Consider the following 24,104-nt stretch of genomic DNA (forward strand, 5'->3'; position numbering starts at 1 on the left):
AAAAAGACTAGATTCTGTGCTTTTAAATTAGTCCCCCCCCCCCACCAGTAGGGGAGTATGGTGTGCTAACAAGGGATGAGCCTTGATGGGCCGAATGATCTTTTCTTATGTTCCAAATGCATAGTAAAACCAGGAATGGATCAAACCACTATGCAATGGGAGTCTTATTCCAATCCCTGCTTATATTTACAGATGAGTTTAAAATAACAGATTTTTAATCCTATAGGTCCCAGCACCACTTGCACTGAGGATTCATGTGCCAACCAAGGGGTGTGTCTGCAGCAGTGGGACGGGTACACATGTGACTGCAGTATGACATCATACGGGGGACCAGTCTGCAATGACCGTGAGTACCTGGGTTGCACTTCTGTCGCTGGGTTAAACATCATCCCATTATAGAAATGCACACACTCACTCAAGTCATGGGACGGCCATGGTCTCGCCTTAAATTCTGTAGCTAGGCTTGCTCCCTTTTACATTTTTCAGGGGCTCACAAAACACCTCAATGTATTTTCGAGCTGATTTCTTTATCAGAACATCGTGAAACCTGTTAATTTTGCAACAGGTTGCAGGTGTTTTTTTCTTGAGTTCATTGTCAGTTTATTCTTCTGATCAGCAGCTGACCAAATGCACAGATATCCAAGCTAAGGACAATTACAGTAATTGAAGCAGGTGGCAATCATACTGAAGCTTTCTTCTGTTGCTGTCTTTGTATACCAGTATCTCTGCCCCACTCAATCACAGCGTTTTGTGAGCTGTTTTATATTTAACAATGAGCTCCAGTCAAATACTCTAAAAGGTGAGTGTTTTATTACAGTGTTTTATGAAGCCCTGAAAAATAACTGTCAAGGAACTGTCTATCTATCACCATTTGTAAAGGACCTCAAGATCCTGAAGGAGTTCAGTACTGTACAAAGCAGTTTTTTTTGTCATTCTTTCCCATATACTATTGCATGCCCAGTGAATTGATTTTTTTGTAATTGTTTTTCTTTTTAATTCTCACAAAACGAATGTACATGCCAAACTCAGTCCGGGGTCAGAGTAATGCTTCTGATCAGACTTGAATTCAATTTGAATCCCAACAACCCCGTTCCAGATCCAAACTGCTTTGCATGCATGATAGTGTGCGGAGGATTTGGGAATCGATTCCTCAAAAAGGTAGCTTGAATCCGATAAGAAATACAGTAAAAACTAAACAATTGTCAATATTTTTGACATTATTGCTAGTTTTGTAAAAAAAAAAAAAAAATTGTCTGTAAATTATACTGAAATACAGTGGAGATCATAAGACTGTATCACCAAGTCTTGATCACTAATATATATGCTGCTCTCATATTGAGTTCTTATCATGTTTCTATAAGTCTGTCTTTGAGCTGCTTTGAGCTCGTCTGGAGAATCCTAACTGCTGGGACTGAACTGCCTTCCTCATCCATTTCAATCAGGTGACAATATAACTTTTCAACTAGCCCCACCTACTGCACATACTAAACAGACAGAGTAGGTGCCACACAGAGCTGAAAGTTCAAACATGATTTTAATGGAATGACAAAAGCCGTTCTGTCCAGGCAAATAGGATTCTCCAGACAAGCTCAAAGCCAGGTGGAGGCAGATTTAAAGTAGGATAACTCAATATTGGAGGAGCAGCAGAACCTGTGATATGAAATTATAAGGGGGAATGTAACAACAACAGCATAAAACCTACTCTTCAATAAAAAAAAATGAATTCGAATTTATTTTTTTGTTCATTTTGAATTAGTTGCTGGCTATGTTTAATTATTGTTGCATGACTTTTTGTGGGTCTTTTTGGAAATGCTCCAGATGGTTGTTAATCAAACCATCAAAGTTCTTCTTAGACCCAGAACTCCTGTTACAATGACATCTTATGAACAGTTTCTAAAGGTAGGTCTGATGTGCTGATGTCCCTATTGTGTACCTATGTCAAAGGCAAAATACTGGATAGCCTCTGGGCTATATTGGATTGAAAGTCTTTTAAACTGAGAATCATTGCAATGGACTCATAAGCTAGACTATTCAATGGAGCATTTGCATATGTTTTATAGGAAGGTCCTATAGTTATTTTATAGATTCACTATTTGATTGCAACAACCCCATCTGATTGCCTTAAAGATTTCTGTTCCGGTTGAATGATGAAGTAAGAAGCGGTTTTGGTTCATCGTTCACAGTCACATGTAAAATGTTTTTGATATAACCATACATAGGGTCATTACTGCTTCGCTTGTGTGTGTGTTTATGTATATAGATTTCCTAACGACCCAATTCAATTAAGCTCCTCGATTGGAAAAAGTGGCTTGGGAGAAGTAAATCTAATGCAGTAAACAGATGGGCGAGTGAGAAGTATTCATCTAGGTTGAATTAACAGATCATCGACGTTGCCTTAATCAAATCAAATCTTGCATCTCTGTTCACCATCTCCAATGCAGTTTTGAGATCTGTGCATTTAGGTGCTACATTGTAAAGGGTGTCCTGTAGGGACTAGCCTACATTATGCAGATTAGGATGTTCCCTGTTAAGAAGTAAGCAATCTCAAAATTGTGTTCAGAAAACCATGTGCTGAGATATCATTATGTTGTATTATGCATAGCATGCATGTTAGTTCTACACTGTCAGTGCAGATCGCTATCTGAGACACGTAGCCTATGTACTGCAAATGTATTTGCATGTCTTGTTTCAGCACTGCATTAATGGACAGCTCCACTGACTATTACATATACTGCTTCTGATGTATTATATTGGATCATTCACAGTCCACTGTGCAGGTTATAGGACGGATTGAGTAACCCTTGAACACTATATCATACCTGTAGTCTTTGGGCAATAATCAATGATAATATGAGCCTATTGATTAGAGCCATATTGGAAAGCCATACTATATAGAGTAATCATTGGATTTCAGTTGGTAATGATTTGGCAATATTGGATCATCGCTGTAGGTAGCTTTAGGGTTATAATGAAGGTAATACAGCAAATGATCCCCTTTCCATTAACTACATAAGTCGAAGGTGTGCAGTTTTGAAAGAACCACATGCATATCATTCTAAAACATATCTGGTACAGTTTTAGGTTACATAAAGTACTCGGTTTCTATGCCTTAGTCTTAGGATATATGTTACACTTCTCCGCAGGAGAGTCTTCAGGGTCAAACCTATATTAAAAAGGGACGTTATTTTTTAGCTACACTCACTTTGAGACTGGTGGAAATTGAGAAAAGGGAAGAGGGAGAAAAAGCATACATCTATATAGAAAGATGTATAAGTTTTAATATTTTTTTAATATAATTACTGTTTTATAACTAGATTAGATTAAAAATCAATTTCATTTTCTAGGAACATGGAAAGTAAGATAATTACATTCAGTCCTGGAGAGAGAGAAAAAAATAATAATCTCACATTAACATAATTATTTTTCCACACCACAGTTGATTCTATTCCAACCCAGAGCATTTTGTTTCTTAAAATATTTCCTTTTATTTTCAGCCAGACTGACTATATGACCCAATTGCCAGTATCATTCACGACATATGCCTTTCCATTAATGGACTGAGTAAAATATAATATGTTCCAGATTTACTGTGTGCAAAATTAGCACTGCTTTTTTTTTGGATAACAAGAAAACCTGTACCCATTAACTTTCTGTTACCTCCATCAAAAATGTGTGTGTGCGTGTGTGCGTGTGTGCGTGCGTGCGTGCGTGTGTGCGTGTGTGTGGACTCTATTCCAGCACCCTGAGGTTTCATGCAATTAACTATATAAAGAGGCTGTGTGGTCCAGTGGTTAAAGAAAAGGGCTTGTAACCAGGAGGTCCCCGGTTCAAATCCCACCTCAGCCACTGACTCATTGTGTGACCCTGAGTAAGTCACTTAACCCCCTTGTGCTCCGTCTTTCGGGTGAGACGTAATTGTAAGTGACTCTGCAGCTGATGCATAGTTCACACACCCTAGTCTCTGTAAGTCGCCTTGGATTAAGGCGTCTGCTAAATAAACAAATAATAATAATAATAAAGGATATGTGACACATCTAATAAATTTGCATATAGCAGTGATACCAATAACTGGTCATATCTGTTGCGTACGGTTCTGTCTGCGTGTGGTCGCTCCACACTGACGGGCTCAACCCCTGCCCCATTTTTATTTAGTTTCATTTTCTTTCTGATTTCTGTATTTAAAGTGCAGCTTATGAAATCATTATGGATTTCGTATTGCCCAGGCTGCTTACATTAGAGTTTTGAAGGCTACATTTGTCCTTGTCACCGTGGGAGCGATTGATTTTGAACCTGTCATATTTTTTTTTGCATTCACCCTGGAGGGATTTGATCAGCATAAACTTTTCACTCAACCAGCAACAATGTAATTCATATTGGAAAACCCACACACCTCATTTTTCATTTCCTCTTTTCATTTAATATCATGTGTTTTGGCCAGTCTATTGATTGCCTCCTTTCCTTTCCTTTTTATCTTACTTTATTCTGTGCTTTTCTTTCTTCTTTTAATTCTTTTTTCATTCTTCCCTTTCTTTTTTCTTCCTTTCTTTCCTTTTGTTTCTTCCTTTCTTTTTTCTTTCCTTCTTTTTTCATTCTTCCCTTTCTTTTTTCCTCCTTTCTTTTTCTCTCCTTTCCTTGCTTTTTTCATTTATTTTCTGTCTTTTTCTATCTTCCCTTCCTTTCTTTCCTTTTTGTTTTCCTTCCTTCTTTCTTTCTTTCTTTCTTTCTTTCTTTCTTTCTTTCTTTCTTTCTACATCCTCCTCAGTATTTTGCAGTGTGTCTAACACAAAGTGAAATATTAAAACTATGAATTAAAGGGTCTTTATAAATTGTACAGTATACTGTCAGCACAATTCAAGCTGTGAATTAACCATGAAATAACAAGGAATCGCTGTATCAAATTATTTCACATGTAAATGTTTTACACAGCACCCCCTCAACAGCCACCACATTAAATTAAAACTGTTTCCTCTGATCAATTTACGAAACCAAGCAGTCCCAGTGTGTTTGTATTTTAACAGTAAAGGTTAGCCTGCAGTAGCTTTCTCTTAAACACTGCAACCCTGACAGTCTGCAAATGACTTCCAGGTCTCACCTCAGCACATCAATATAATTGAGGTGGAAGGTTTCAGGAGGGGAGGGAGCCAGTGCTGGAGACAGTGCTATTAGTGAATGGCATATCCAATAGTGATTTCTCTGTATGTGAACCATTATGTTTATATTAATAACACATGCAGCCCTCCTTTTGCTGTGCTTATGCATATTAAGTAGATTTTTTTTAGCCGCTGATCAATGCTGTGTAGTTCATCAGTTATTTCAGTTTGATGGTTTTTCTATCATTTGCTTTTCAGGTTACAGTGTCTGCAAAAGTGCTTTGTATTCCCAAAGCCTAGTGCTAGAGCTACTCGAACCTGTTAATCACGGGTGATTCAATTCCAAACTATGGTATACGCAATCATAATGTTAACATTTAAAGAGATTGGAGCCCCCCCCCCCAAAAATAATAATAATAATAATAATAATAATAATTCCTTAAATCGTATTTGTTTTGCAATTGAATTAGCTACATAGGTCTCAAATGTGCAGTTTTTATTTAAAGAAACGCACACATTTTAATTTAAAGCAGACAGCCAATACTACACCAGGTTAAAGAAAGTTTGCTGTTTGCTTTCCTTGACATCCCAGAAGCCTGGTACTGCTTTACTTCAAAGCATGTTACCAGCAGAACGCATGTCAGTCAATGGGAGAAGCATCTGTCTTGAACTGTACTCGCAATAGGGTGATACAGTCAGTGGGGCTGATTTAACACAGAATCAAGATTATAAAGGATATAGGGGCAGCTTTTTTCAATACAGTGTTTGCAGGTAAGGCAACATCTTTTCAACGTGATTCTTTTTAATTGAAGAGGCTACCCGGACTTGTGTAGCAAATGTACCTCGTTTCCAAACTAATTACATTATAATTGCTCACTGATTTGCTTCGTAACCGAAGCACATATTAATGCCCAATTAATGATTGTTATAATTGCTTCCAAACTGCCAGTTAAACTAAACAGTTATCAGAAGGCATTTTTTGTTTCATTACGTATAACGAAAAGCAATTATTTCCCCTCTGTAGACCAAGCTAAATACCATGACTTATGTGTTCATGAACAATTATTCGCAAATCGTCTTTCTAATGATTTTGTAATGCTAACCTCCGTAAGCACTTGGTTTATACTGTCATAGTCTCTATCTGAATACATTTCGTCATTGGATTTATGAAAATTATCGGTTTTATTTCTTAAATGTTATAATTTAGACTTGACGGGCAGCAGTGTGGAGTAGTGGTTAGGGCTCTGGATTCTTGACCGGAGGGTCGTGGGTTCAATCCCAAGTGGGGGGACACTGCTGGTGTACCCTTGAGGAAGGTACTTTACCTAGATTGCTCCAGTAAAAACCCAATTGTATAAATGGGGAATTGTATGTAAAAATAATGTAATTGTATGTAAAAATAATGTGATATCTTGTAACAATTGTAAGTCGTCCTGGATAAGGGCGTCTGCTAAGAAATAAATAATAATAATAATAATAATAATAATAATAATAGTGAATCTTAAACCATTCCAACAGTTGAAGACATTATTAAACCCTCATTTGTTACTGAATTCAATTTTCATATTTCTAAATTCAGCACTGTTTAATGGTTATGGATGGATGAGAGGACTGAGGAATAAACGCCATACTGTTTAATGCATTTACACACATTTAGAATGTTTAATCAGAATACCTATTATGATAAGAATTTCTGCCATGTGTACTGTATACAAGATTAATGTGTGTGTATATGGTAACAGGTTTGTAATGGAAATATATTTGCCTTACTGTGTGCTACTTTATAAGTGCTAAGGCTGACAGTGGTTTTACGTTAAACGGATACATTAAAACATTGTTATTGTTTAAAACCTGTTAATACTCCTGTTTTAGTATTTTGTGTTCGTTTTTAATTGGCTTGATTTGATCACCTTTATAAGACACAGATGGATTTTTACAGCACTGGAAAATAACCCAGGATTGCATCAACCACTGATCCGTGATTATCCCAGGATAACCCATAAAAATAATTGGTGCAATCTGGGAGGATGTCCTTACCTATCTCAGGTGCCCAATTACACGAGACCACGTCACACATCATGGCAGCAGGGCATGACCTGGCCAGATGTCCCTGTTGGTTGCACCTAAAATAAGTTGGGGGGACAGAGGGAACAATGGTTAAATATTTGTCCTGTTGCTTGTATGACAATGGGGCAGGGGCAACATTTCTACCCCAGCTGGGGGCCAACCTTGATCTCCATGAAGAGGGGGTAAGGTTGCCCATAGGGGTCGGAGATCTAGGAGGTCTCGGTCCCGGTGCTGTAGATGGAGCAGAGAGAAGAGGTGGTGTGCCGCTGCTCCGGTGGAAAGTGTAGGGATCCATTTGTTTAGGTTTTTATTAGCTATTAGATTTTAGAATATATCTCATTGAATGAACTTAACATAAAAGTACATTTTGGGTTAAAACTAGGTATTAGATACAAAATCTTTCTGTCTCTCCAATTCTGGTTAGAACTCTAAGAGCTGATTAAAATCTAGGCCCCCTGTCCTTGCTAGAAACAAAAGGATGAGACTTGGTGTAAAAAACATGCATTAGGTCTTCTTTGATCTATAGTCCTAACACGTTTACCTTTCGAGGCAGACTAGCTGGTGTAAAATACCCTAAACAAATCCAGCTGTGGCTTATGTAGCTATTTAACTTAAACTAGAGCCTTAGCATGTATACAGTAGCACACACATAGCAAGGCTAATTTAATTCACTTTTTAATCAACCTTTTTCCATAAACACATTCATTATGTATGCAGTGTAATGAATTATTGAGGCTTTTGCCAACTTAGTACCTATGTAATTAATAAATACACAATAAGATCCACTGCTGCATTTTCATCTCATACATAAAAATTCTCTGAAACAATTTAGACAATGTCAGTATTGATTTTGTATTTGCTTTATATATATATATATATATATATATATATATATATATATATATATATATATATATATATATATATATATATATATATTTATAAAGCACATCATGCTTGAGTTATTGATTACTGATGGCATGCTGATATCAAACAGTGTTGAAAGTAGCTTCCCTGGGGTACTAAATTAATAAAAAATATATACAGTGCATCAATCCTGTCAAACACTGCAGAGCATTTGTTTAAAATGCTGGCAGACTTAAGACCTCGTTCTTATCAGGGAATTTCAAACGATTCACACCCAGTATCATGCTGGAAGCGCTTATTAACTTCTGAACAAGCTGAGAAAGGATCTGGTCACCTGATGTAGATTTTAGAACAGGAATATAAGCTTTTAACTTTCTTTAAATAGGAGAAGTCACTGTTAATGTTGTATCAACATTCGAGTATATCTTGTTTCTAGATCTTAGATACGTTATTGGGACAATAGAACCCAGATCCATTCTCATTGATTGCATATGTCGTAAAATATGGGAAGGTGGAATAAAATGACAAGCAGGCTTCCCCTTACAGCAAGAGAGAGGAAGAGACACGGCAATCCTGACTTGAAGACCGCCTGCCTGCCTGCCTTTCATTTTCTCCCTCAAGTGGAGATTGCTAATTGTATGGAACGGCATAGCATTTGTTTTGTGCAATGGATTACAGTAATATCCATTCATGGCTAGGGTAAGACCCCTTTAAGTGGAGATAGACTTAGGACAGAGGGAAGGAGACACTTCTGCACACAGAGAGTGGCGAGGGCTACCTAGTCATGTTGTTGAGACAGAATCATCCTTTAAGACCCGATCTGACAGAGTTCTGAGATCAATCAGCTGCTAGGAACCGGACGAGCTTAGATGGTCCGAATGGCCTCCTCTTGTTTGTTAATGTTGTTAACTTGTGAACCGAGTAGTCAAATTGAAACCCAGAATATGATTGTTGTTCAATGCCAAAAATATACTTTGAAGGAAAAAGACAACACTTTACGTCGAATAGTTTTCCCTGTTGATTCCTACAAGGTTCCTTTCTGAGCTGTCAGTCTGCCAGCCATAGTCTAATAAGCTCTGAAATTAATCACAGAGTTCAAAAATAATAAATTGATAAATAAGCAGATAGCTTAAGTGAGGTTTCACAGCTGCCACAGATGACAGTGATGTGCCACCATATTGGAGGTTGCGCTCCTAATAAAATCCTGGCTCACATAGCAGATGAAATCCATCTCCATAAATTATCAGCCCGGGGTAAATCCATTAGAAGCAAAGTGAGATATGACACCCTCTGTAGAGTGCTAAAGCATGCTGCTGTCTCATTGCATCCTTTCATGAAATACACTGAATATAATGCCCATAACTATTAATCACTCAATAGTGCAAAATTTGTAAATAGTAAAAGAAACTTAATAAGTTTGGTACAACAGTGTGATGACTCGCTGTGAGGGGTCGCTGCGAGGGGTCCTTGGTGGTCCATCAGTGGAAGGTTCGGCTGCAGGTTCGATGAGAGACCAGGCAGCGTTTCACGGAATTCAACTTGTATTATGTCTCATGAGTTATACATGACTCGGTTATCTTCTGTAGCAATCCGATACACATGTAGGCGTTGGGGAAACTGTTTCTACATCAATAACATAACAAAGGAGGAACTGAGCAATGAAACGCATGTCCTCCATTGACACCAAACTCTCCCTCTTTCTCGTCTCATTAGAATCTCGTCTGATCTTGTCTCTCGCACAAGACTGTCTAGTAAATTGTAAAGCACTCAAAACAGAATGACATAATCGTCACAATAGGTAAGCATTGTAGCTGCAGCATTGCTGTTATTTTATTTTGTACATTTACAAGGCCCATCAGTACTCATCAGGTTCTAAGCAGCCGATTGATCTCAGAGCTTTGTCAAGTCCGGTCTTAATGGACCCCAATGCTTCAGCATTATCAACATGGCTAGGTAACCCATTCCATCCCCTCACCACATAGGAAAATGTACGAATGAGAGGAGACCATTTGGACCATCTAAGCTGATTGAGCTCAAAACTTTGTTGGGTTTTAAAGGATCCCAGTGATTCTGCCTCAACAACATGATTAGGTAACCCATTCCATACCCTCACCATTCTCTGTGTGAACAAATGTCTCCTACTCTCTGTCCTAAGTCCACCTGATTTCTGACTGTGTGTCTTCTGGGTATTGGTAAATAAGATATTTAGACTTTAATCAATTAAACTATTTTGTCTTCTTTGTTCTCGGCTAAATAAATTAATCTTTATAGCTCATTCATATTGACTGTACTACAGTAATATTCTCTCCTTATCCACTGCTGTTTCAATGCAGGGATATGATGTGGTTTGTGCCAGTTCATTTTATAGGATTTTGCTGGTGGCTTATATATGAAAGCAGCACCAACCTCTGCTATAGCAATCACTGGAGCAGAAAATCTAAATCAGCTATTAAACTTGGCTATAGATTTGTTTATCCACGAGTTACTGATTGGGTCTGGCGACATGCTCTAATTGCAAAGAGGATATGTTCAGTTTTCTTCAGTGGTTTTGTTTACTTTCTGTAGTACGAGCCTTCCGTATTAGGTGCATTTTCATTGCATGCAAGGGATGTGCCCTGGACTGGCCATCCTTTCTCTTAGGGGGTGAGAGAGCCTCCCATGCCTCAAGACTGCCCTGGACTGGAGAGAGCACCCTTTCTCTTTGGGGGCAGTCTTCATGGCTGTGGCTCCTGGCTCCCAAGACCTGACTTTAGTTTTGGAAAGGCAGCTGCTTCATTGCAGTAATATAAGCTCTTATCAGGTTAAATCCATTTACCGAGGTAATAAAAGCACTTTTTCATTTTCTGATTTCGTCTCGGTCTCTGTGGAGCCTGGGAGGCAAGCGACGCAACACAAAACAGAGCTTTATTCTTTTTAATTTGTGTTTTTATTAGATTGCATCATTATGCTATTATGTTACGCAAGTAGTCTGTGTAATTTCAACACACTGTGTCTCGTATTATTAAAAACCTGTCTGCAATTTGAGGAAAAAACTGAAGCGCAAATAATTTTTTTGTCTTGATTTTATTTGATTGGTATTTTTATTTCAGATTTATGTGCAATGGGTTTTTGTAAAGAAATACTTTCTGGTAATTTTGGTTGTAAATTGATTATAATCCTAAACACGCTGCTTTAAGATATTGTATAGTGTATAACATAACATCTGTTAGCAACCTTGTTATGGCAGGATCATATTACACTGTTATTGTTTCAAAACTGTATTCTTTTACAATAACATTCAGTATTTTCAAATGTCATTTTCATAAATATTTTTTTCCCTATTGTACATATAATATTGTTCTGGGTTCTGTTGCTTTTCTGCCTGGTAAGTAGATCTTTCTCTCTGATACATTTTCCAAAAATATATTCAGATCTCCAGAAGCACTGCTTGAAACAGTGGCAAAAAAAAATGACGTTGGTTCATGTAACAGAATGTATAAATGACTGGATCAAATAGACACCATGCCAAGCTATTCAATGCAGAATAGATAACACACATTCTACTGTACAGAAGTGTTCTCCCCTTTCTTTAATTTGATAGAGTACTGGGTTTATTTTACACACAATAGATTTTACTGTAATGTGGCACAAATTATACTTCTGTTTACCAGCAAATTTAAAATTAACGTATATCTGAATATTAGTTTAAAAACTAACCCCACCCCCAGCATCTCGTTTGCAGATGATTCTACAGCTATGGCCAAATGTTTTGCATCTCCCTGTAAAATGAAACCTGCTGAATAATGTTACGTTTAACATATTGAATTACACACCGCTTTGTAGTTTTCCATATACTTAACTGACACATTGAAAAATGTGACGTTTTGAAATCTGACATGAAATACTACTGTACTACTATCATGGCTTCCGGTAGACTCATTTTGTAGTTTCTTTGACTACATGATGTTAAATAAAATATCTAAAATATGTTCATGTATAGTTCTTTTTTTAATTATTATGTCTCAATCCTAAATTTCTAGGTGATGCAAAACATTTGGCCATAGCTGCAGATAAACGCATTTCAGTACAATAAATAATCACGCATCCCTAATAAGCATGTCCCTCCAATGTATTAATACTAAAGGAAACGTGATCAATACATAGTATTTCTAAATCAATAAGACTAAAGAAGTGATCAATAATATTGTTGCCTCTGTGCCCTGTTGTGGCAGGAGTTTTTAATAGTTTGTCTAGCCCTTGTACATGCAGTATGGCTGTAAAGCAGAAGAATCGATGCACATTTTAATTAGAACTGCCTTCAAACCTTGTATGCTCCCCCCTGCACTTTGCAACGGCTGGTACTGCCCTTTTGGATTGCACTATAATAATTAAGTTAATAATTAATAACTTCCTTTTGCCTGCGTCCTTGTTGCCTGCATTCATGGGACACTTAACAGAAAAAAAGCAAGACATGGAATTGCAGTATGACTCTGCATCTGTAAGTAAAATCTCTCAGAAGTCTGTGAGATGGTTTGTGGTTTGTGGTTTGAGTCTCCAGGGGTAGATAAAACATGGAGGACCATTCTCAATAGCCCACAATGCCATGCAGTGATTGAAGTAGCTATGTAGTCATTTGGAAATCAAAATCTGGAGATTAGTGCTTGTTCTGTGTTTTAAAGTACTTGCAGCTCACAAAATAGCTCCATTAAATTAATATAGGGTCTCGCAGTTTTGGAATAAATACCTGTTATATAGCAAGCGTTTCATTTTCAAACATGACCTCCGGTACTACACTAGGTTCAATCCATTTGCAAGTCATGATTTTAGGTAGTGACCCCACCCCTTCACTGGCTTCTTCCCTGTGAATCACTTACCTTTCCCCCAAACTGCACAAAATGACCTCTCTTATAATACAAGACACCTACTACATATTCATTTATGTAATAGATCTTTATAAAAGCAATCTTAGAAGCTGATTCAGAGAGACCTAGAAGGAAATTGAATATTCTGCTTCAGGACTCCTCTTCTCATTAGGGGAGCCAGCAATTATAACTAACTGCTTCTTAATTGATTGTGTATTCAGGGCAAATGAAAAATTGGGTTTGATGTAGCGAACACATGCTGAGAAGATAAGACAGTCACGTGCCGCACGCAGGGTGTAGATGTCAATAAGTTTACATGAAGTGTCTTTAATTACTGTGTATTTACATAGTGGTTACTTAGTGATATATGTGTACTTACACATAGTTACAGTGTTATTATGCATTGTTACAATGACCTTAGTGTGTAAACCTTTCACAAGTAGAAAATTCAAGGCTCTCTGTGGGTTTGAAAAGGCTGACAAACTGCCAGTACATTGATGTTGTGTTTAAACATGACCCCTACAGTACTTACAGTAGAGATCAAGTTAGATATGGCCAGTTAACCCATGGACTACTGGAAAAGATCGGAGGTAAATACATTGTTGTTATGCATAGTGCATAATGTACTGATATAACCTTTTTGAATACAATTGTGTACATATATCATGCAAAAAGATTTTCACATTACATACAGCGTAACTATGCATAATAACATTGTAATTATGTGTAAATACACAGTAATTAGAGACACTTACTGTAAAGGGTTACTCAGAATAATTCCATATGTTTTCTAATAAAATGAACACAACAGACCCTGAGGGTGTCAATTATAACCTCCTACTGCTGCAAGCAGTTTCCTATTTGGCTCACGAAAGTGGGGGAATTGTAACAAACTGGACAGTTAACAATACCTGCCGCCTTTTTCTTCTGATCAAGATGCACTAACACCCCACTGAACCTGATTTCTGCTTTTAAATTAGTGAAATGAAGTCAGTCCCAAACGTGCTGACCTTTGCTGGAAGGATGCTATGATTAATTCAACAGACGTCTTATGTACTGTAATTCATTTTATAATGAATTTATACAATGTCTCTGGGGGGTCTGAATTGTACAGTCTGCATAACTTCAGGATTTGAAACAATGTGCAGCCCACACTCTCCAGTGACCATAGTCATACTGTGCATTTACCATGGTTTGCCTTGTTTATATAATGCTTTATTGTACCTCTCTGGGCTTCACCATGCTTACCTACGTTTTACCAAACTTACTACGTTTATTTTACTATTTCCAAATTGAAATCAACCAGCCACTGTAGAGTGAACCAGACAGCACTAATGGACTGAATGACCTGTTCATAAATTGTGTCTTAAGTACAGTTATTATTATTATTATTATTATTATTATTATTATTATTATTATTATTATTATTATTATTATTATTTGGCAGATGCCTTTATTCAAGGCGACTCACACAGCTGTTACAGGGCAGTACAGGGTTACAATGCAAGCTTCATATTTAAATACAGTGTAGTTTACAGTAAGTGCAATAATACTACTAAAATACAAAATGAACTAGGATTCAACAAGTGCGGATTACAACAAGTTACATCTACAATTACATAGTAGTGCAATAGTGCATTAGCTGAGGATCCAGTAACGTGGCGCTGAGGTCAGGCAAGTCCAGTGCAGAGCAGGAGGGGCGGATCTAGAGAGGAGCAGTCCTGAAAGATCTAATGACCGATGAGTCAATAATACTGACATCAAGACTCCTACAGAGATTTCTTTTTGGTTGAATGCATGGTCTTTGAACCAGATTCGTGGTTCTTGTCCAGCCCTTTCCGTTCCCGTCAATGGGCTTGGCCATTGGATTCTTCATTGCTTGTTTTGCAACAGTTCTGGGAAAAAAAAATCCAAGCGGCTGTCTGTTATCCTTTAGATTCAGCAGGCGGTGAGAATATATCTGGAGTAATTACCCTGCCTCTTTCTCGTCTGAACCAGGAGGGGGAGGTTAGCATTCCTTGCAATTAAAATTCACCGAGCCTTTATTGATCACTGCTTTTTGAAGTTGTTATGAACTAGCGCGACTAATATGCTTTGGGGGAGAGAAAGGGGGTGGCTTCTAATGAGTTTTTTTTTCTAATTAATTGCACCCCTGTCCAATTCTCATGCTACTACATTCAGCCCCTGCAGCTCAATTAGGATGTATATGGGGTTCGGGCTGATAAAGATGCAGGAGTATTTTTTACAGCCAGCTTGACTGGGAGTTTTAACACTGGCTATTACTCATTACCTTGTACAGAACAATTTGACAAGTCCCCATTGGAATCCCATTATATTCCCAGTGTATTTCCCTGTAGAAACCCTAGGAAGATTATGAAGTGCACTACAGTAATGGTAGCGCAATGGATTTCGAGCACATAGCTCTACTGGTATGCTGCCGTGGTACTGCAGTACATTTAGCTGATTCTTCAAAATAGGAAAATGTTATTGAATTTGTTGGCGATCGGATCCATTTATATCATTGGTTGTAGCTGGAGTGCATGAGCTCTCTGTTTTGTTTTGAACTTTGTACAGCGCTCTGGGATACTATGGTGTGAAGGACGCTATATATAAATACATTTGTATTGTATTGTATCGCTAGTTCTCTATACTGAACTGTATTGAAGTTGTTGGCTCTTCAATACAGTATACAGATCTATGGAGCGGATATCAGCTTGCATTGTACCCTATACGATATTGTATATGCATTAAATATTTCAGATCCATTGTACCGCACTGTTTTCTAAACTTTATTGAATTACTTGGCTCCCACATTCCTAGTTCTGCTATTAGTCCCTCTTGGTTTTCTATGCGGTACTGTATTGAATTAACACTGATTAAAAACCTGCTTCTATCAATCACGGCATGAAGATCTGCCATTTCAACAACCCTCAACCTCCGACTGCCTGCTAATTGCCGGCAAGAGACACTCTCTGTAATTACTATGCCGTGCCTCTGAAAGATCAGGTCACTCCTCCCCTGCTCAAACTCGGCAGAATGGCTGTTTGACAGCCAGATTGAACCTTTCTTTTAATTAAGTGTTTCTGGCCATCTCTCTCACCTCACCACGGAGAGGGTTATACAATACTGTTCACGATGGCATCCAGTCTTCTCTTGAAGGATCCGAGAGTCTTTGTTTCAACAGCTGTCCGGCAGCCTGTTCCAATGGTTCACCACCCTTTCTGTGAAAAAGCTCCGTCTTCCCTCGGTTCTGAATAGGCCCTTCTTCAGCTTCCACCTGTGGCCCCGGGTTCTGTTCTCTGTGACCTGTGAAAAATCATTCTCAGATCGCTTAAAGCTAAGCAGCAACAGTAGGGTCAGGGCTAGTTAGTGCTTCTTCTTGGTAGAATGCAAAGCAGTCCGGTCAGACCTGAAGGACACCTTTACTATAAATTGAAGTTATGGGGAAGGGAGTATAGATCTCGTAATAAATGCTCAAGTTGGATTTAAATGCCACTGCAGGGAGCAATATCTGAAATGTCAGGCGATGTGGAATATCCTAGTGCCCAGTAGGTTGAGACCAGCTTGAGCTGGAGACAACTAAATCCTAAAAGAGGCTGCCGGTGGGACAACTATCAATTTTCCGCACTAAATATTCCCGATTGTTAAAAGTGGTGGCGAACAATCTCATTAAGAGACCAATACAATGGTAAACGCTTTGCTCTGCCTGAGCAAACGAGTTCCACTCCAGCAATTTAAAGCTTTTATTTTGTCCAGATTGAAAATAAATAAGTTTGTAGCATGCACTATAAATCCCCCTTGCACACCAGATTTTTTTTGCACTATATAAAAGCTGCATCTCCCTGTTACAAATCAGTTTCAGTCATGTGTGGAAGGCAAAAAAAAAATACTGTGATGAATTACTGTAAAAGTGATTTGATACCACTCAAATTTCCATGAATTATGTTTATACAGTGTCTTAAACATTGTGACTTGTACTGCAACATACATATATCCTGTTTCTGTACACACTGTTTATCATTTTAATACAAACAAACAAAAAAGCATTGCTATTCTCAAAATACCAGTTACGTGCTGCCTTGTAAAAAGTCATAGATTATTGTACAAAACCTTCACATGAGTTAAGGTACAGTATTATTTATAGTAAACATTTGTGGCATGAATAAGATATGTCACAATGTCACGTTATTCCTCTGGAACAATTGATCAGAATCAGTGGCTGATGTTGCCTTGTGGTCCTTCACCCTATTGACAGTGCTATGGCAGGTGTTTCTATTCTACTGTACAGCAATTCCCCACAACAGTTCAGGACAACTGAAGGTCAGTGGGCGTCCTCCGATCCCACGACCAAGCCAGCTTCCTCTTTTACAACCAGATGCTACTGCCCCCTGGAGGACAAAGGCCAGCCCTGCAGGTGTCCTCTTCAGCTTGTCAAACATCGGCCAGTAGGGCCCGCTGTCGTGCGATGAGGAGAAACAGTCCCTGCCAGTTTAGCCTCCCTAACCTAGCACCAGAACTAATGCTACCTGTGGAATCCCCAGCGAAGACCGGCGATTTCACACAGCCAGGAACCTGCGCTCCCCTGACTGTACGACTCCCCCTGCACACCACGCGGCCGTGCCTTTACCAGGGGAGACTCTCGGGGACTCCACATTCATAGTTCAATTACTACAAAGTAAAAGAAGCCCGTTGTGTGAAACAGGCAGACATTCTCTGTTTTAAACTTTAGCTGCTGATTTTCAGGCAGTGAAAAAAAATAGATGTAGTCATTTTTCTATGATTGATGGCTGCTTTTGCTCCCTACACAGTCATAATTGCATTTTCATATTGTTGCAAATGACAAATTAGAATGATCCATTAAGACGTGACAATAAATAACTATATTGTGATAAGGTGAGCAGCTCTCCCAGAGTCTTCGACTGAGTTATGTAGAAGAGAAAGGGAAATGTCTAGGCAGGAGTTATGACGGCTCTCTAAATAAGTTATAATCCTGGCAAATGCCATTTGCTTCAGTTTACAAAAGTAGCTAGCACAGCTCAGTTTTCAGCGCTGCTCATATGAATACTAAACTGAATAAAGTCAATGACAAACGTTTCGACTAGAAGTCTTTCAAAGACATTGAAAAAGGCTTCTAGTCAAAACGTTGATGATTGAAGATAACATGAAGTTAGCAGACGCACTTATCCAGGGCGACTTACAATTGTTACAAGATATCACATTATTTTTACATACAATTACATGATTTTTTAACACATTATTTTTTACATACAATTGCCCATTTATACAGTTGGGTTTTTACTGGAGCAATCTAGATAAAGTACCTTGCTCAAGGATACAGCAGCAGTGTCCCCAACCGGGGATTGAACCCACGACCCTCCGGTCAAGAGTCCAGAGCCTCTTTATAGCGATGTCATTCCAGGGATGGGAATAAGACTCTCGTTGCATAACAGTGTGTGATCCATTCCTGGTTTTCCTATCATAAGACACAGTTGACCTTGTTACCTATGCACCGTGGCTCATCAAGCTTGTAGTAAAACCTGGAATGGTCAAGCTGCTATGGAATTGGAGTCTTATTTCCATCCCAGAATTCTAAACTATTTTTATTGCCATACTGATATGTTAATTTTTTTAAATGTTGGCAACATGCTTGTTAATCATAGATAGATAGAGATATAGATAGATAGATAGATAGATAGATAGATAGATAGATAGATAGATAGGATCATACAAGGCTAGTCTCCGTTATGATTTTCAGACACTGAGGCAGCTCAGTGACTTTTCTAGAGATTTGAAAATGGGAACTGATCCCAGGGACTCCTTCCGGGACAGTCCAGCTGGCACTCATTAACCACAGGGAAATCAAGGCAGGGGGTCTTGGGTCACTTCTAGCATGTCACATTCACTTAATGGAACAACCGTTTCTCCAGGACCCGTTTCTACGTAAATCCGAGAAGTAATTGCAGCGAGATCATGATAGGTAATGATGCGTCGGTGGTTTGGAAATTATTTTCTAATGAATCTTATCTTAATGTTTTTTTTATACAGCCATTTTATACAGAAATGATTGCGTGATCATATTTTAAACATGATTACCATGCAGGAATTGCTGTGAATGTAAACTATACTACACCCTGCTGTACTGTGCTATATTATACTATACTGAACTATTACTCCTCAGCCATCAGGTCTAACTCTTACTATACAATTGGATGTTATGCTATACAATACATTAGTGCATTATACTATTCTACACTGTACTACAGCATGCTGGACTTTACTGTGCTAGAATGTAATATAATATAATTATTTCTATACTAAAGTGATAATTCATTTTTATTTTATTATTTGTTTATTAGCAGACACCTTTATCCAAGGCGACTTACAGAGACTAGGGTGTGTGAACTATGCATCAGCTGCAGAGTCACTTACAACAACATCTCACCCGAAAGACGGAGAACAAGGAGGTGAAGTGACTTGCTCAGGGTCACACAGTGAGTCAGTGGCTGAGGTGGGATTTGAACCAGGACCTCCTGGTTACAAGCCCTTTTCTTTAACCACTGGACCACACAGCCTTTAAATATACTATACAAGTACGTAAACATCCCCAGTGATAATAAACAACAAGTAATGGTGTAACACCTTTTGTTTTATCTTTTGTTTTTATTCTCGGATACCGCAATAAATACATCATTTGTTTTTTTGCTGTGCTCTCTTCTGCAGTAGTCTCCACAGTTGCCATAGAGATGGAAGGTTTTTTTTTTCAACTTGTTCCGTAATCAAAAGCTGTTGTGAATCGTGGCATACCTGACGGCAACGGAGCGATCTGATTGGTTGGAAAGGTTGTGCGGGTGTATACTATATAATACTATACTATACCCTGTTTTAAATCAATTGTTGTGCAGCACTTTACTAAACTATAGCCTCTTTGAACTTAGGTATGTCTGCTATTCTCCTATACCACACTACACTCTATTTGAGATCAGGTGAACCTGTTCATATGCTTTGCTGTACTTGTCTTCACTATTCTATACTATATCCACATTGAGATCAGGTTCATCTGCTCTTACACTATGCTACAATATCCAGTTCTAGTGTTTATCCCTGAACCGTGGGAATATTATTATTTATTTCTTAGGAGACACCCTTATCCTGGGCGACTTACAATTGTTACAAGATATCACATTATTTTTACATACAATTACATTATTTTTTACACATTATTTTTACATACAATTACCCATTTATACAGTTTTTTTTTTTTACTAGAGCAATTTAGGTTAAGTACCTTGCTCAAGGGTACAGCAGCAGTGTCCCCCCACCTGGGATTGAACCCACGACCCTCCGGTCAAGAGTCCAGAGCCCTAACCACTACTCCACACTGCTGCCCTGTCTATATCTAGCATGGGATACATTTTTGTTGTGGGATAACATGCTTACCGGGACTAGTCTGCTTCCATTCCAATCCAGCGGCGTGCTGCTGAAATTCAGCACGGCGCTGCGCTTTGGTAGTTCAAACAACCCTGTCACCGATAACTGTTTTATAACAACTGTATAATGCCTGAAAGGATTTCAGATTTCTTTTGCTGTTCTGATTTGGACTTCCTTGAGAATTCGTTATTGCCAGTTACCCATCTGCTGTGTCTGACTTGCCTGAGCAGCCTGTAGCCCCTACATTCACCGGTAAAGGTAAGAAATGACAGAGAGGACGGAAATTGACTGAACTCAAGGCTCTATCTAAAGAAGGTTTGCAAAGAGGCTATCAACAGGGTTTGAAATGAATCCACGTCGAAACACAGTCTGTTGAAAATTAAAGATCCGCCAGGTTAAATAATCCCTGAATTAATTGTTTTAATATACCAATGTACACATTTTATTGCTATTTATTAAAAAAATATACTTGTGGTAGGAACCGGGTATTGAATGATCGTTCGTGGTATACAGCGAATAAAAACATGTACCAAGAACGATCATTCAATATCCTCTATATACTGTACTGGAGTACACTACATTACACTGTATCCTGTTTGAGATCAGACCTACCTCTCCCTGTACTGTATTTAAATCTCCCACCAGCTCCAGTAAACCCTTGCAATATTTAAACTGTGCAGCGGCATGCATTTCAAACACACAGCAGGATTCCAGGAATTTAAAAATCTCTGACAACTGCTTTCAATGAGTAAGGCACCCACAGGACTTGCAATAAACCCTCATTCGAAATAAATCTTTTCGTTTTTTTATTTCAATCCTTCATCCATCCCCTTCATCCCTTGTAAATAAATTCTCATTTAAGCCTGTTGTCACTGAAATAAATAAACACACACACACAGGAAAAAAATAACCGCTTGTCGTTTTGTCCAGGCCCACTGAGGGATAGTCAGGATAAATTAATAGTGAGAATCGTATGGCCTTTTATTTTCTTTGTGTGCGCACACAGCTCGTTTTTCAGAGTTAGCAACTTTGGAGGACTCTATGCCAGATACCTCTAGAGATCCGGGGATCGGAATAGGATGTTAGTCTCCACTGCCAAAAAAGATGACAGCAGTAAAATTATTAATGACTGGGAGCTGGGGTTCAGAACGGAATGGGTGTGTGTGTGTAGACTCCTGGGCAGCATTCTGACTTGCATGAAGCACGATAACCCTGATTAGGGGCTGGTAATGAACTGACAAGAATATGCAAGCACTTGCGTACAGACAAGGTCAACTTGTCTGTACGCAAGTTTTGAACTGCAATACAACTGCGAGTTGTATTGCAGTTCAAAACTGCTCAATAGTGCCTTAATTTAAAATAAATACATACATAAATAAACAAATCTCCAATTTACAGATTTCTCAATTTGTAAACAAAAAGGTAACAGATTTTATACACCTTATGTCTTGACCTTGATAGTTTTTTTTTGGCATTTTGCTTTTTGGGGTGCAACAAAACTAGTAATTTTCCATGGCGGCTTACAGGTGTAGCAGAGCAGTACAGGGTTACAATGCAAGCTTAATATTTAAATACAGTATCGTTTACAGTAAGTGCAAATAATACAACTCAAATACAAGGATGCAGCGAGTTAGGATTACAGGATTACAATGTCATATTAGTAGTGCAATAGTGCATCAGCTGAGGATCCAGTAACGTGATGCTTGGGTCAGAGGAGTCCCGTGCAATATATCATTACAGTACTGGTTTAAAATAACATGTGTTTCTTTTAAAACTGGACATTTGAGACCTATACTATATAACCAATGGACGTTTACAACATGTAAGAGTTCTGTTATTTTGTAGGCTGCAATCAATTTGCAATGCTTTTGAAATAACATCACGGCAAGGTTTTAGAACGAGACAGACAGCCAGGTGACAGACAGCACTGTATTTCAAGGTGAGATTTCTAGAATGTATTCATAACCTTTCAGTCCCTTCATTAAATATTTCAGCCACACTAATAAGCATTACAGTGGTAAAAAGATAAGAATCCCATTGCGTTTGGGTTAAAACCATTTCAGGCATTATGCTAAGCTTATTTACTTATACCTAAGTCCGTGGCCTCTAGAATCTGTACAATTAAGCTCAAGCGAGACTAATTAAGCTCATCTAAAGCTTGAAATGGCTTAAGTCTGGCTGTACCTGTTCCATTGGATTCTTGTCTGCTACTTATAACTGCCCAGAGTTGCAGTCTCAGGTGCTTAAAGTGTTTTAGTTGAGCACTACGCTCTTGGAATTACCCACACTTCTTTAATGAGTTCTCTATACTAGACTGTATTGAATTAGCTGGCTCTCAGATCCCAGGTACTGAGTTCTCTATAATAGACTGTATTGCATTATCTGGCTCTCAGATCCCCAGTACAGCCCTGAGTGCTCTATACTAGACTGTATTGAATTAGCTAGCTCTCAGATCCCCAGCACTGAGTTCTCTATACTAGGCTGTATTGAATTAGCTGGCTCTCAGATCTCCAGTACAGCACTGAGTGCTCTATACTAGACTGTATTGAATTAGCTAGCTCTCAGATCCCCAGCACTGAGTTCTCTACACTAGACTGTATTGAATTAGCTGGCTCTCAGATCTCCAGTACAGTACTGAGTTCTCTATACTAGACTGTATTGAATTATCTGGCTCTCAAATCCCCAGTACAGTACTGAGTTCTCTATACTAGACTGTATTGAATTAGCTGACTCTCAGATCCCTATTGTGAACCACGATACAGTAGATGCCACTTTTCACACTTTTGCGGTTGTGAATGAATGGTGCCAGTGTTATATGCACACATTAGATAAAGGCAATCCACCATTACAGGCTGAGCAGGCAGAGGTTAATAACAATGAAAGCTACCCAGGGCTCCAGAAGACGAATGGCAGTAGCACTGGCAGAAGCTCCAGGGAGAGGCAGGCTCTTAAGCATGTGATTATACATTGTCCCTCCTTTGTACAACATAGAGTAAGGGCAGTGGTGCTTCGGGACCACGTATGAAACTGCAGCACGCTAGGGCACTCAGACAGGGGAATTGAACAGGAGACTGAATTCAGCACCGGGAACAGCCTGGTGGCTGCTGTCTTTGTTACTAATGCACTGTTTTGCATTTTGCACTTTGATACAAGCTGCTTTTGAAATAAAGAGATACAGTGACAGGAGAATAATTTTGAAGGTTGCGTTAAAATGCCTGCTCTCAGATCCCCATCACTGAGTTCTCTATACTAGACTGTATTGAATTAGCTGGCTGTCAGATCCCCAGCACTGAGTTCTCTATACTAGACTATGTAATTAGCTGGCTGTCAGATCTCCAGTACAGCACTGAGTTCTCTATACTAGACTGTATTGAATTAGCTGGCTCTCAGATCTCCAGTACAGCACTGAGTTCTCTATACTAGACTGTATTGAATTAGCTGGCTCTCAGATCCCCAGTACTCTATCTAATACTGCAGTGCCTATTTTCAAATCCCTAAAACGTTTTTTTGATTAAAGGACACTTTCAAAGACAAACACAGGGCATTACGAGTTCACATTCAAGTGACTTTTGACTATATCACTAGTAGAAAAGATACAGAGTTCTTTTTCAATGCGTAAATGGTAAAATATCCCAGTGTGCCGTTTAGACACAGAGTGATCTATGTATCTACCTGCACCACAGAGCAAGTGACGATTCAGCCACACAACATCTCACTGTTGCAATTTTATCTAAAAAAAAAAAAAAAAAATCACAAAAAATTCAGCAGCACAGTTTGAAACCCTCCTGGACTTTCATCTTTTGTTTTTACT

General features: G+C 38.6%; 1 protein-coding gene across 18 annotated transcripts in view; it reads left to right on the plus strand.

Moving 5' to 3' along the window:
- LOC117962483 (neurexin-2-like) overlaps window positions 1-24,104 on the plus strand; it is a 431,235-nt gene that overhangs the window by 217,716 nt on the left and 189,415 nt on the right. For all 18 annotated transcript variants that reach the window (XM_059012180.1, XM_059012175.1, XM_059012177.1 and 15 more), the window contains one exon: window positions 227-346. In XM_059012180.1, coding sequence (XP_058868163.1) covers window positions 227-346 — 120 coding nt within the window. The remainder of the gene's footprint in view (window positions 1-226; window positions 347-24,104) is intronic.

The sequence above is a fragment of the Acipenser ruthenus genome, chromosome 43 (genome assembly GCF_902713425.1).
Source record: "Acipenser ruthenus chromosome 43, fAciRut3.2 maternal haplotype, whole genome shotgun sequence".
NCBI lineage: Eukaryota > Metazoa > Chordata > Actinopteri > Acipenseriformes > Acipenseridae > Acipenser > Acipenser ruthenus.